This window comes from Amphiura filiformis, chromosome 18 (genome assembly GCF_039555335.1).
Source record: "Amphiura filiformis chromosome 18, Afil_fr2py, whole genome shotgun sequence".
NCBI classification, from domain to species: domain Eukaryota; kingdom Metazoa; phylum Echinodermata; class Ophiuroidea; order Amphilepidida; family Amphiuridae; genus Amphiura; species Amphiura filiformis.
The window spans coordinates 50,879,874-50,896,412 of NC_092645.1; the positions used below are offsets into that span (position 1 = coordinate 50,879,874).

The window sequence follows — 16,539 nt, forward strand, 5'->3', positions numbered from 1 at the left end:
CCCTTAAATGCCTTCTGTAAACCACAATTCTCTTAAAATAAAATAAACAAAGAAACTCCAGTTGGGGGAGGCATTACGTCATGCACTAAAGTAGAACATTAAGGTAGTCCAGTAATTAAGACGCAAGAAGATACTGACACATATGATCTCTGAACATAATTGCATTAACCGTTATCTGCTAATCATAATAGCACATTAATATTGTAGGTCAGATCATCGGCTCTGTATCAGGTGTTTCAACTTTTCTCTAGATTTATATGAACTGCTCCCACAAAATGAGCGTAAAGTCGCAAATTGGTAGTTTCTCGAGACCCACTGGCTAGCATGGCATGGCTGCTGAGTGGATGTTTTTTGTTTGATGCACACATGTACATGTGTATGTTGCGCCCCACTCACAAAGGACATACTAACTGGCATACATAATGTCCCATTCACAAAGACATACTCACGTCATGCACAGATGCGCATCAAACAAAGAACATCAATTCAGCAGCCAGGGGTCTCGAAACTACCAACTAGCGACTTTACGCTCATTTCGCGGAAGAAAGTCGCCTTTAATAATGCAGACACATGAGGATTAGCACCCGGGATTAGCAGTGAGATTATAAATCCACCACCATTATTTTCATCTGGAGTTTGTTACTATAATGAACATGACTGATGTTGTCAGGCGCAGGTGACATTGCCATGTTCGTCTGGATCCATTTTATTAAGCATGTTAAGGGTCAAATTCTTGTCTTTGCCTGAAAAAGTTTATCTATTTTAAAATTAACGACGCCACAAGAGCTCTTTATGCGATATTCAACTAAATGGCCCGTCCAAGTAAAACAGATCGGTAAGTTTATAGGTTCACGAACCTCTGGAACGCCCAGCTGGAACGGGAGAAGAGGTCTAGAACAATATTGTTGTGTCAATAGTGAATCCGTGTATAGAGGCCCTGCATCATTTTATCGATTGGCTCCAAACAAAGGATTTGAACCGGTGTCCTTCACCGTAGTTGGCGGAGTGCAGTCCATTCAATCAAATGTTGTCATCAACCTTTGATCGTAGTGCAGTGTTATGTGTATGAGACGTACTGTCACAGTAGATTGCAATCATGCTTTTGTTGAATGCATTTGAGTAGTCCGCCATATTTACGGGATGATACGTTACATCATAGATGAACTCCTGGATGGGGCAGCTTTAATTAGCATGAGGCCACATTGATATGTAAATAGCGTATTGTTATTTAAATTTGTGCCCAGACGTATTGAGGGCGACAGTCATGTTATCCAGACGGAGAATGGCTGCATATGCCGGGCATGTCAATTTGCTGAGTGAAGGCTGATAATCACCTTTCTGTATAGGTAATAAGCTAGTATATTTCGTGTACCAGTTGGTTATAACAAAAATTAGTATCATATTAAATATATTAAATGTATAAACTTTGAAATTTACATGAATTTGAAGAGCAGAGCTTCGAAATCTAGCTAAGTCAGGTGGTGTGAAATTCTGCTACGTGACCCCCTCTGCGTGGTAGAATTATATTCATAAAGCATTGAATTTAACAGATATCATGGGCAGCCAACCACGATTTATCAGCATTTAAAATATATGTTAATTAACAAAGATAAATAATAAAGAGTACAAATGGCAATTAACTAGTAAACAATCCTGAAATCTTAAAATGTTGCCACGTGATTTCCCGAACACATGATATGTAAACATGTGACCACTATTCAGATTTACCGTAAATATTTAGAGTATTGTTACACGGCTTGCACATACACTGTGCATTTCTTTACCTCCGTATAAAATCAATAATTCATGCTGGGAGCCAAGTAACATTCTGTCTGCTCAGTGCAGATTGGTATTTTATTTTACTTGAGAGCATAATAGAAATACATAAGACGAATAGGCCGCCATGATCGAAGGCCAGGTCGGGTATCAAAGGTTATTATAACTTAAATACTACTTGTATTTCACACCTTGCCTCTGTCACATATTTCCTTCATATTATTGACAGCAAGTCCTAATTTTGACTTTGCTATTGCAAAATGTCATTTCATATTAAATTAGTAGACTTTCTTTGAAAAAATTGAAAAAACATATCACTGGTGCCTGATGGGAATAACCGTCCGCCATTTCATTAAACTGGATCGTTTTCGCCTGGTTTGTGCCCAGATGTATTGGGGGCGCGCTATACTCTCATTGAACAGGCAAAGTTCGCAAAACTAACAACGTTGTCATTTGCCAAACTCAATTAGCATGATCCAAGGGGTCGAACATGAATTATTCATAACGAGCTATAACGGATCGATAACTGGCCTCACTTTCTAGCTAGTAAACCAGCTGAATTTTTCATAGATTTTGCGTTGCTAATAGAACAACCGTGAATTTAGTGTCACCCCCTTGGTTACATGCAAGGCCTCTATAAAGGCTTCACGACGTATTGTTGGTCGAAGCAGCCAAAAAATCTATTTTCATTATTTAAATCAATGTATTATTGAAAAATAACACTTTGCTGTTTGGCAAAGGTTCATTCTACAAATCATACACTTTGAAAGCTGACTTATTTTATAGTTGTTAATGAGTTATGTACATTTTAGAAAAGTGTTGTTTCAGCCCCCTTTGCAACATAACTCAAGAAACACAGGACCTACAAACGTATATCTATGATATTTGAATTCTTCTACACGCTCGCTATGAAATCACCAATGCAACTTTTGCCAAAGCTCACTACAATATGCAAGATGTTGTGAACTACCAGATCGCAACAGTTTAAAATAGTTGCTGGATCTGGAATGAGCGTTTTGACAGTATATTTTGTGGGACATGAGAGCACATCAGACATATCGAATTGCATTCTGAATACGAAGAATGTCTTTCTAATATCAAATAATTTTCATTTTTGAAATTCACGATATAATACAAATTTTATGACAAATTATATAAATTTGATATTTTTCACATTGTTGATATATAACAGTCCTCGAAGTAAATTTTATAAATCTAATGACATATTCTTAAAGTGTATATAGCTGGGAGAAAAAGCCGACGATCAATTGAAAATGTTGACCTTTCATATTGAAGATATGGAGTTTTTCCCCAAAAACCTAATTAGTTCTTTTTGGAAAAAAAATCCATATCTTCAATATGAAAGATCAAAATTTTCAATTGATCGTCGGCTTTTCATCCCACCTACATACACTTTAAGTATAAATCATCAGATTTATAAAGTTTACTTCGAGTACTGTTAAATATCAAAATATCAATTTTTAATGATTTGCCATAAAATGTGCATTACATTGCGAATTTCAAACAATCAAAATTATTTGATATCAGAAGGACATTCTTTGTATTCAGAATGCAATTCGATATGTCTGATGTGCTCTAATGTCCCACAATAAATACTGTCCAAACGATCATACCCCATCCCTTAAACGACGCCATCAGCAACAGCTTGTATGTTTCAACCCACTTGGTTAATTATGTTGGTTATTAATAGCATCTTATGGCCATCACGATCGTCATTATGCCCAATATAACGTGTATAATGTCATTGAAACACACTGACCTAATTTCCCAAAATGCTTATATAATAATCCGACAAAATGTCTGATAATAGCTAACGATTTAGTGCAGTATAGTTCAATATCCTCTACAGATCATGGTCGAATTATGATGATGATTACAATTTAATTAAAAAAAGGTTTTTTGCTAATTCCTGATCGTCATTATGCCCAATATAACATGTAGGCCTATAATGTGATTGAACACACTGACCTAATTAACAATTAACCCAAAATGCTTATAATACTGTATAATAATCTGACATTTGAAATATGTGACCCGGCAGCACAAACGAGCCGTAAATTCCCTAAATTGTATTCTGAGTTATGGTGTAAAAGGTCGTATTCATCGGTTACTTAAGCTGGTGCGACATCTGTCTTATTTTTATAGTCACAACACCAATCAATAATCCTATTATTGAAGTGGATAATAAGCTTCTACCTTAGATGGCTATAGAACTTTAATAGCTCTGGTCTTTGTTTGCTTTTGCTAAATCCTTTTCAAGTGGTGGGTTACCAGGCATTGTATTTTGTATAGGTATGCATAACCAACAATTAACAATGAGAGAACCTTCTTAAACCTCGTTGACTTGGGGATGATTTGAAATGACCGCCAATTATGACTGTTTGATATTTATTGCCAGCAATGTGGAAAAAGAGACACACATAGAAATGAAAAAAGCTATAATTTTGTTGAAGGAGCAAAGTTTAACTAACCATAACTCCACTTCTGGATATCGTTTGAAATCAAATGATATACCATTTTTAAGTTTATGATGTTTATTTTTTAAACACGAAATAAAACAAAATTGACCGGGGGGAGGAATTTACGGCTCATTCGCCGTGGACGGTCACATATAGTTCAATGTCCTCCACAGCACGTTATCCTTATGATGATGATCATAACATGCATAATTTGATAAAAAAAAGTTTTTTGCTAACTCCTGATCGTCATTAGGGCCGCAGCAGACCCCGTGTATTCGACGTAGAATATTTGATGTAACATATCTACGTTGTTTAATCAAATTCCCATTCTATTTTCAGTAATGTTTAAGTTGTAACGAATATTTAATGACGTGAAATCGATAATATACTACGTAGAATATCTGGTAGAAATATAATTATTATCAATTTTACGTCATCAAACATTATAGTTACAACTTAAACATTACTGGAAATGGGAATAGATTAAATAACGTAGATATGTTACATTGAATATTCTATGTCAAATGAAAAGATTGTATAGGACCTTATGCCCAATATAATGATTGAAACAGACTGACCTAATTTATCCAAAATGATTATATAATAACCTGCTATTATGGCTAACGATTTTGATATAGCTCTATATCCTCAACAATGCTCAACAGCACATTATCATGGCCAAATCATGATGTGCGAAGTATTTCAGAACACAGTTTTTTGCTAACTCCTTTATATCATGGTTATTGTTCTTGAGATATTTAAAATTTAACACTTTAAGGGATCAAATCAAGACTCAACCGCCGGAAACCGCCTCCTAATGCCCCCCAAAACATTGCTGTGTTGCTCTCAGCGACCGACACTAAATCATGAAAAATCAGAAAGAAAATGACTGCAAACGATAGAAAGAAAAATAAACAGAGGACAACAGACAAAAATAAATTTTGCTCACTCTGTATCTTGTCAATTAGCAGCGACACCTTCCCTAATCTGGTCAGAGGAAACTATAAAGCCAATAAGTTCCGTTTCTATCAATGCTTGATAATAAAACAAGTGTCTGTGTATCGCACATGGTTAACACTGTGGTAATACCTTGACACCCTAAGATTATCACATTCACAACATGATTTTCTAAAACGTGCATAAATGCACTAAAACAAATATTTTCATATTTCGTTTTATCGAAAGATTGCAATTGATTATAATGGTCTATTTGAGAAGTGGACGAGCAAAACTGTAAAATGTTTGAGAGGCCCGCGTTGAAAGACCTGCACAATGTGCCTCTTCATGTACTGAGGGGACCTTTTTTACAACTTGAGGTTTGAGGTGTTAAGCTTCATATGGTTGTTGAACCATTTTGCATTTGGCTCATGATGGATGGACATCATCAAATGTTAATAGTTAACATGGATAAAGGAACCACAAGGAATCTGGATTTAATAGTCACATTCCGACATGATATTATTCGCATGTGGGTGCAGAAATATGAGTCTGAGTCACAATGATCAAATTATGAATACAATAGGACCTATACAAATTATTCTATTGTTAATCAATAATATCTGTATCTTGTCAAGACATAATTTTCTGTAATGCGTAATATTAATATCTTCCTGATTAGACAAGACTCAGATATTAGATGACGAACAAATACTACCAACCATGTGTTTATATAATGAATGAATGGCTGTCGGATCTACCTTACAATGATCTGCTTTTTCAACATTATCCCTCTGAACTCTGCATGACCCCACCTATTATGATGCCTATCGCTATTGCTATCTGCAAGTTAGAAAGTGTAAAAATCCTGTATGATTTCTAATTCAGATTAACAAAAGGAAGGTTTTATTTCAAACTCTAATGCGCCAACATTGCAACATTGAAACAAACAACTATGGGCCTACAGACATCCAATCCAACCCAACCCAACCACATCCCCCAGTAGGCAATGAGGATAAAGTGCCTTGCCCAAGGACACAACACCTTGGCACGAGCGGGGCTCGAACTCACAACCTATGCATTATGAGTCGGGCGCCTTATCCACTCGGCCACACGTGCTCCCAGATTAACGGATTAACGCCGCAGAATTTGATATAGAAACTAGAGATCATCACCTTATAGGAATTCGATATTTAATTTTATCATACCACTAACATGACTAAGGGAAACATTAAAGAACACCGCTAACCGGATTAACCGGATATATGTTCGTAGGCCCTATGTAGTCAGTGAGTGCGTATTTACGCTTTATATCTAATCGATGAGAGCGTAATGCGCAAGCATGATATGCGTATACCCCACAGTACGCTTATAAAGGTAAATCGCGTAAACCGGATAGGTATAATACATGCGATACGTAATACGTTGAACAGTCATCTATTTTTTGTAATGTTTTTCCTATTGTGCTCAATTAAAAGGTATAAAAACGTAAATATTTTAATATTTAGAATGACTATTAGTGGTATCTGGTATGATAAATTCATTATCATGGCAAGACATAACAAGGTATTAACGGCAGGTACTCTATTAACATCTTCCTGATTTAGACTAGCAATAGACCAAAGCTAGATGTCGAACGAACACTAACAACCATGCATTAGAACGAAAACAATAGCTGTCGGATCTACCTTTAAAATGACCCGCTTTTTCAACATTATCCATATGAACTATGCACGACCCTCCTAATATGATCCCTATCGCCATCCATTGGTTGCTAGCTGCAAGTCAGAAAGTATAAAAATCTGGTGTGATTTCTAATCCAGGTTAACGGATTAACGCCGCAGAATTTGATATAGAAACTTGAGATCATCACCTTAAGAATTCGGTATCTAGTTTTATCATGCCACTGAAACATCAAAGAACACCGCTAACCGGATATATGTTCGTATGTACTCAGTGAGTGTGTATTAACGCTTTACGCCTGTAAAGTGTGCTGAGGCTTGTGCCTGTGCGTAGCGCACTATAAATCACTGCGCTTTTTTTAAAAAATATCTTAGTCGGTGAAAGCGTAATGCGCAAGCATGATATGCGTATACGGCGCGGTAATTCGCGTAAACCGGGCGTGTAAAATGCACGCGATACGTAATACGCGGAACAGTCATCTATTTTTTTCCTGTTTTTCCTATTTTACAATAATTAAATGGTTTAAAAACGTAATTAATGAATTAATTACTAAGTGGTATGATAAATTCGTTATGACAGTATGTCAATAATTTCCCGTACCATATATCCTCGTCATCTAATAACTAATACTAGTACTGAGACCTACTATTCGCTGTAGAAGTGACGTAATTAATCGGATTAACTACCATAGCAATAGATGAATACAATTTTGAATATATTGCCCTGCACTACAACGTTCACGCGGTACCTATCCATTGAACCATATCATGCTGACCTGAAAGATTAGTATCTTTTAAAAGAGCGTAATTGTATTCAATCTATGATTGCAGACATACATAGGGGATGAGTGCAACCTGCTTGTAGTGCAGGGCGATATAGTCAAAATTGTATTCATCTATTGCTATCAAGGTAGTTAATCTGATTTATTACGTCACTTCTATAACGAATAGATTAATTCATTTTGGTACATAATTGAGCTGAGGTAATACAAGCTATACACAGTAGTCAAATACATTCATTGTTTGTCACTTATATGGAAACAAACTTTAGCCAATTCCAAATCTAAGATGGCTGCCTATGTTTCACGATGGCCTTCACAAAATATTAATGTTACAAAGGATTAAATGGCCATACAAGCTCGAAAATGTGCAGTTTCTCAATCATTTTTTGCAGGAAATAAAACAGCATTAGCCACTTGACAATCCAATATGGTCGCACATTTTCACGATAGCCGTTATTCATTGGCCATCATAATTATTGAAAACTGGTGGCCATCTTGAATGTTCAAGTTGCTAATGTTGTTTACCAGATAAGTGAGTGAAAGGGATGGTAACTACAATTTTTTATGCTTGTCTGACCATTTGATAATTTGTAACATCTTGGATCTTGGATTTGCTAACCTTTTTATCCTTACTAACAGGTGATTCAAACGGAGGGTAACAGCACCTTCTGGTGTTTGTATTACTATCTGATCTGTTGTAAGATATTTAGAATTTGTCCTAACTGTGACCCACAAGGATTGTTTGCGCCAGTTATCATGGTTATGATGCTTGTATCATCATGGGCTCAATTGACCTTTTCGGTAAATCCCATAAACCTTTGCCTCTGCCTCTGAGATGTCGTCATTTGACGTCACGCCGATCTGCGCCGATGTGCACGTCGTTTACCGAACATCGTTACTGCACATTGTAAGTCGGTGTAACGTCAAATGACAACATCTCAGGTGTACTCGAAAAGGCTTATGGGATTTACCGAAAAGGTCAATTGAATCTCGAATTTGCAGAAAGGGTTTGGACCATCTGGTCGAAGATCTGTATAATTTATGGAAGTAGAGTAAATTGACGTTCTATTATAAGGACTCGTCTCCTTTGTGGCAGCTGAATGTCTTCGACATCTTTGACATCCGAGTTGGTCATTGGCCATTTTTAAAAGGCATGAAAGGTGTACAAGCCAGTAGGTCTATATTCACTGTCGTAGACCGACTTCACTTTCTGCCGAGGTCACAACTACTTCCGTAGTGATGGATCACGCGATTTGCATGACAACGCTATCTACGCTGTACACGTCGATGTTCTACTGTTTGAAAATCAAGTTTTCGAAATTTCTTTGTTTTCCTTCTACATGTTCTATGTCACGAGGTTGCAGGTCTTAGATATGACTGATAACTTAAAAATTTGATCTGTAAATACCAAACATTGATACCGCCATTGTGGTTCTCATGAAAGCGTGATCCAGTGGCTATGGTAACGCTCCGTGGTCACTAATGTGACGTCAAGTTTACGACTGCGAATAGTGCAGTTTAGCTGCGTTTCTTGTAAAACTGGAAAATGCAAATAAACGTCGAACTAATACTGGCTTTATTTAAACCCATTTTCCCGAAACTTTTTGTTTTTAGAGAAGTTGCTAGATTTATGTAAAAAATATCGATTTTCATTATCTAAATCAATATATTATTGAAAAACAACACTTTGTTTCTTTGCAAAAGTTACAAATCATAAACTTTGAAAACTTGATTTATTGTTGTTAATGAGTTTTACAAAAGTGTTTTGTTTCAGCGATGTTTAGAACATAGCTCAAGAATCACACATGACCTACAAAAGTATATATGTGATACTTTAATTCTTCTATTATACACACTCGCTATGAAATGAGCACAATGCCCAATTTTTTCCAAAGCTCACTACACCATTCGCAAGATGCTGTGAACTACCAAATCGCAACAGTTTAAAATAGCGTCTAACCTTAAAGCATATATATCCAAGATTTGTGTTTAAAAGGTATTTTTTAAATGTCAAGACATATCAAGGCATTAACAGCTGTTATCAATACGATAAAGCTGACGGGTTGGCGCCTAGATAGCTATTAACCTCCTTTTTGAAGCTGCTTCGTTTCACAATACTAGGAATGTCAGTCAGGAGTGAATTCCATGCGCGGGCTGTAGATAGAATGAAGGACCACTCAGGGGCCTCCCTATAGAATATTTTCTTTTTTAAAAGTGTTTTTAGAAGCGCAAGCAGAGTTTTATCTGATGAGATTGTTATACATTAGTCTACTACACAATGAGCCATTAGAGTGTGCTTTTGTAAATGCAAAGTATTCTAGTCATTTCTAGTAAATACTTTGGTCAATGCTTGTTATGTATCTATCCATTGAAAAAACACAAACATAACTGAATTTAGCCAAGGAATGTGTCATAGATTTTTCCCCAAATTATAATCAATGGTACATTTATCTTTTTTTCCTTTCCTAGATTTACGAATGGTGGAAGGAGCTACCCCATTTGATGGTGTTGTGGAGGTGCAGATTGGTGGGTTGTGGGAGAGAGTTTGTCAGATGGGATGGAGTTATCAAATGGCTGAACGTGTCTGTCATCATATGGGTAAGGAATGTTATGTATGGGTGTGTGGGTGGGGTGCGTGAGTGGGGTGTAGGGCATGTGTATAGGGGTGTGTGTGTGTGGGAGGGGGGTGGTGGGGTGTGTTCGTGGGAGAGGGTTTGTCAGATGGGGTGGAGTTACCAAATGGCTGAACGTGTCTGTCGTCATATGGGTAAGGAATGTAATGTATTGTAATGGCGTGTGGGGTGTGTGTAGGGGAGAGGGGAGATGTGGTGGGGTTGGGGTGGGGGTGATGGTGGGATGTGGGAGCGAGTTTGTCAGGTAGGATAGAATTACCAAATGGTTGACCATGTGTGTAATCATGTGGATAAACAATATAGAATACATACTGTACCCTGTGATTTGATTTGGGGGGGGGTCGAGCATTATAGAGGGGTACCGCCGTCACGGTCGTTTCTTTGTATATTTTCACTGGGATTTTCACAATTTCCACTTTGATTTGAGCCTGTGCCCCCCCCCATGCACCTGGCGCTACGCCACTGGTTAGCGTTAAGGGTTATGGGGTAGGGTTATAGTTATGGATAGGGGTTTGTGTCAGGCTAATGGTAAGTGTTAGGGTGCCATTGGTATTCGATAGTTATTCCGGAATGTTATATAGGGGTGGGTGTGGTTGTATGACGGTTACACGGTTCAAATCTGTTATATTGCATAACAATGGTTTTTGTAACTCCTAGCGAAACTTCCAAATTGTAAAAAAGGGAATACTTTTGTATCTTCTTCAGTCAAATGAAATTAAGGACATGATATTATTGATTAAAGTAATATGTTAGTCTCCCTTTTCGTATCTACTCTAGAAATACATAAGAGTAAAAAAGTATTAAAAAGTGAAAAAAGATTGCCCACATCAGCGATCACTAATGGACTGGAAATTGAGCTGGAATAAGTGGAAGTCATCCCGAAAACAATGAAGTTCAGTCTGGAAAGAAATGCAAATCACTCTCAAAATTTAGTTAAATTTTACTCCTTTGAAGTGATCTCTACTATATATGAGTTGACCTCATTGTTTAAAGGAAGGTTTAAAGGAAGGTTTTATTACAAACTCTAATGGTGACCCGCAGGTCAAATTGCTAGAATTGTACATTAAACACACTTAAACAGACACAATGCAATTTGCAGGCAGCAGCTTAATCAGCGCCAATATTGCAACATTGAAACAAACAACTATACAAACATCCAACCAAACCCAACCCCATCCCCCAGTAGGCAATGAGGACAAAGTGTCTTGCCCAAGGACACAACACGTTGGCACGAGCGGGGCTCGAACTCGCAACCTATGGATTATGAGTCGGGCGCCTTATCCACTCGGCCACACGTGCTCCCCTTTATCAACAAAGGCAAGGGACTGGTATATTTTTATGCTCGAGTGAACCCATGCAACCACTAAAATGTTCAATAGCCTTATTGCGATGCGAGTCCTGAACAAATTATGATGCGCGCGTTTACTGCCAGGCAAAAACAATGGAAAGTGTGATGATGCGTACGCATACTTCCAGGCATTGACATCAGAAGTCAACTCATCTATAGAAAATCCATGAAAGAGATTTTTACTCCTTTACAGTTAGAGAGTTTTTTTTCTTTAATTTTGTAGGATTTCTAGAAGGTGCCATGTTTCATCGAAGTGAGACCACGTTGGATTTGAAGACAACGGCCATTCCTAAAGTCTCGTGTTTTCTCGGTCCAGAGGGCGCTGTTACGTGTCAGCGGGTTGTGTCGTGTGCTATGACAGCTGGTGTTACTTGCAACTGTGAGTGAGATATAAACCATTATATACCTCATATATAGAATCCTGTCATCTGATTGTTTGAAAGTGCAGTCATTGAATTAACTATGCCCGCAAAATGAACTATGGACCGGTCCATGGAAATGAACTATGGACCGGTCCATGGAAATGCACTATGGACCGGTCATGTGCGTCACGATCAAACTGCGCGTTTTTCCCAGCATAAAATATATTACGCACGCGTTAATGTTTTCACACGCTATAATTACGCATAAATCACAGATTGTAATCTGTGTGCCGTTCGCTTTGAAACTATTAATTTCTCTTCCCAAAATCGATGCTTAACCAAACAGATGACAAGAATTTTAAGATTTGGTATATGAAACAAATATTGACTGCTTTTTATTCGGGGCATGGTTAAAATTATAGGCCCGCGGTGATCTCAAAACCATGACTATGTCCCTCGGCTACGCCTCGGGGCATAGTCATGGTTTTGAGATCACCGTGGGCCTATAATATTAACCATGCCCTCATAGCATCAATATTTGTATATTATTCCTACTTCCCATTTTGCATTATTCAATTATCACGTGTCATTTCCAGAGTATGTTTTAAATTCTTCCAGTAAGGCCAAAAAAAATGAAATCTAATGCGGTATGAGATGTTTTTATATTTATTTTCTTATCAATTGAACAACGCCAATGTTGGGGTAATTTATAATATTCCAATGCAATTTCGATTAGAAACAAATTTATAGTTTTCGCGGCACTGAATCCTAATTTCATTTTACTTCGCCTACAGCAGATGAAAAAAATATTGAAACCAAATTTGTTCACAAACTAGATAAGACATTAGGTTATCATGGTTATGATTTTGAACAAATGGAATGGCTACTATTTTCATAAGCTGAGCTGGAGGTAGAACTTTTTAAATGACAAAAAGAAAACATCAAAAGTAGCAAACTGTGCGAATAGTTTGTTTTACTGAATGTTGTTGTTTTCGATAAGATTGAATTCATATACGGTATATGTCGCGAAATGTAATAACTATATTATTTGCCAAATATTTTTCTGCAGTTCCCGGCTACCTTGGTTGCTACGAGCACTCTCGAACGAGACCGATTACTTCCGCTTTGAGATTCAGCAACGATTCCATGACTATTGAAAAATGCATGGAGTTTTGCCGAATGGGCCGATACAAGTAAGTCCATACTCTGATCGGCTCGTAATTGGCGGCAATTATAGAGGCTATCCGTGTTCTATAAGCTGCATATCCTATCAGCGACTGCTATACCGTGTTTAGGACTTATACCTGCATGTGTAACCATGACTGTTTCAAAATAACCCGCCAAAGTCATGCAGGTAACTCCGAGGTCGTGCATTGAATTGGTTTGAATGAGGAATACTATGGGAACCAGCGCCTTTTGTTAGAAGTCACACATGAGTGAAGTGGATAAACTCTATCAGGCTTTTATCACTACGCCGAAAAGTAGACCCACGTTAAGAGTGATATATAGGGTGATTCGGATAAGAATGGACCACCAGTATTATAAAGTATGTTTAAATGAATAAAACACAATGTATTTATATACATGAATTATGGTAAAACTATACTTTTATTTGAAGTTTATGAACTGAAGAACTGAATGTTTACGAACTTTCCCCTCCCTGGTTCTCTATCATTTTACGGCAGGGGATTCTTCCACCTATGATCTCCCTGGAGAAGATTCGGAAGAATCGTATAATGACCTCCCAATTTCACATAATCCCATGCATCCTTGATTTTTTGACCAGCATGTTTTTGTTTGTGGCAAATGGGGGACAGTAGCCTTTCTCTTCCATTTTCAACTGGATAGAGGTCAGGGCTGGTTCTTGGCCAAAAATCTCGTCCCAGTATGAGGGGAATATGTGACTATTTTCCCTTTAAATCAAAGATGCAACCGGAATTTATTTGTTGACACTACATAAAATGGTCTGAATATGAAAAAATATTGCCCCAATTTCATGGAGACACCCAGATGTTTAGTGCTAATGATAACTACCTGAGGGCAGCATAACTGATCATCTGCCTAGTCCATACTTATCCGAATCACCCTATAGTTGATCTGTCTGGTCTATACTTTGCGTGTTAAAGAAAGTAGTCAAAGTACAGGACTTCAATTAATAATTTGTAATACTTCTGGTGAGATGTTACAAGACAATTCTCCAAACAAAATATATTGATATGCTATTATGATGTTATCATAGCCAGATTGTAATTTCCGCCGATTACGAACAGATCAAGCTGTGGATTGGTTTTCTGTTATTTCAGTTATTTTAGGAAAAGTCGGATATTTACTGCACAAATATAACTGCTTCATATAACAAACAAACGTACATATGATTGTAAAAGGTTCGAATCCCGGGGGTGCCAAGTCAAAAATTCTTCTTCTTCTTGACTTTTTCCGGATCTTCTTTGACTTCCGATATCAAAAAGCAGGGTCCAGTGTTAGGGTTAGAGGTTAATAACTGCGCATCGGTTATTTGGAGGGCATTGTGAAAAATCTAAACATTTTGCCTTTGGAACCGAGGGATATTCCGAGGTCCAAAGCAAAATGTTTAGATTTTTCACAATGCCCGACATATAACCGATGCAAAGTTATTAACCTCATTCATAACCGTCACTTTGATCTTTTTAACTTTACAAAATAACACAAAATTTTCCTCAAAAGTTTGTAAAATAAACAATTTTACATCTTCCCTTTCCCAAAATCGATCAGGCTAAAACAAAACGACCAATAAAAAAGTGCGTATCAGAATCTGTGCAAATATGGTAGCGCGCAATCCAAATACGGCAGCCAGCGCGCGCGCAGTTTGTTGGACGCACAATACCGCGCACGCAGAAGTCAATTGTGTGCGACATTGGAACAATTACGCATTTTGCGGTCAATTGTGAGATATTAATGACCTCGATTTGCGTTCGCGTTTTCGCAAATAATAAAATATGATTGGATCGCACGCATCGCGTTTATTAATGAGGTTATGAATTAATATTAGCACATATGATTGACAGGTATAATAGACCAGGCTGTAGATGAGCTAGGTGTCACTTGGAGCGTAAACTTATCCCATATGGTTTTTCTAGATCAGAATTTCATGAGGAATAAGAATATCTTGGGTAACAAGCCCCTATCCTGAACAGGCTCCCACAAAAGGGGGTTCTTTCCGGTGGTCCATTTTTAAGGATAAAATATCATAAGTTACGTTTAAACACAATAGTGTAGAGCAAACTCTTATAAATCTCATAATGTACACCCAATTAGTAAATTAAGCCCAACATATTTGATGTGGTAACAATCTGGAGGGTGGAAGAGTAGTAGGGGGTCTCTAAAGGACCCCTATTTCCAGGGGGGTCCATATTAAAGGAAAACATACCCTAAGTTACGCTTAAACACAAAATAGTATAAAGTACACTCTTTTTAATGCCAAGATTGAACCCACTTATTTAAATAAGCCTTTTATATTTGATGTGGTAACAATATGGGGGTGGGGTGTAGAAGGGGTCTCTAAATGGCCCCATATTTAAAAACAACACCAGTGAAATTTGCCTAAAGTTTATTCTTTGTTTGGTATGACCAGATTTTTATGAAGATTAAGTATATCTTGACCAAGAAAGTCAAACTCCTTCATACAAACATCCAGCCACCAACTCCCCACCCCACTCCACCCCAAACAGGGGGTGCCATTCAGGCGTTATGAGCATTTTGAGAATATAATGTGTAATAATGTATGATACTGTAATTTCAAATAATTATGATGCAACACATCTTACAACCTAAAATCAAAATTAATGTTGATATGTTATTCCAAAACTCGATGGCAACAATACTGTGTGTGTGGGGGGGGAGGGAGGGCAGGTGCTGGAAGAGGAAGTCTCTGAAGACCCCATATTTAATAGACAGGATGGGGTCTTTAGTCTTTAGGGAATCTTATATTATACGGTTCCAAGCATTTGGGTCCGTAATTTGTAGGAAAATACTTCATACCATTATGTTACCCTTTGGTTCAAATAGGGCACAAATACTTGTTTGTACTATAAAGTTTACTTTAAAGTTCTACCAATTATGCTTACTTAATCCTCTGTATCGCTTTCATCGCTGTTGCCTACAAAGTCTTCACAATCATGATCTATAAACAGTTCTTGCATATCATCAGGCATAACCTTCTCGAGCCATCTCAGTTCTAGTGATTCTGTCCATCCATTGTCAGCAATGTTTCCAGTCTCATAACTACAAAGGACTGCTGAGCGCCATTCTCTAGCGATAAAGTTTGATCTCAAAACATGAAGTCTCAGTGTATGCTGGCATGGTGGTAGCAATGACACATCAGTGACCTTGTTCTGTTTGGTAAATTTCCGATCAAAGAGTATATACCGAGCCTCGTTGACGCTTTTACACTTTATGCCATACAGCAAGGCAACATATTCTTCAAGGTCTGCCTCCAGGGTTTCAGCAGAAGACACCCCAAGATTGGAGAAGGTATCCAGGAATTTAGGCTTGCATTCAAGTA

The 16,539-nt window shown here is 37.6% G+C and overlaps 1 protein-coding gene across 1 annotated transcript in view; it reads left to right on the plus strand.

Annotated features, from left to right (window-relative positions):
- LOC140139503 (uncharacterized) overlaps nucleotides 1-16,539 on the plus strand; it is a 70,156-nt gene that overhangs the window by 41,860 nt on the left and 11,757 nt on the right. Inside the window, exons 2-4 of the mRNA XM_072161233.1 lie at nucleotides 10,126-10,254; nucleotides 11,861-12,016; nucleotides 13,069-13,192. Coding sequence (XP_072017334.1) covers nucleotides 10,126-10,254; nucleotides 11,861-12,016; nucleotides 13,069-13,192 — 409 coding nt within the window. The remainder of the gene's footprint in view (nucleotides 1-10,125; nucleotides 10,255-11,860; nucleotides 12,017-13,068; nucleotides 13,193-16,539) is intronic.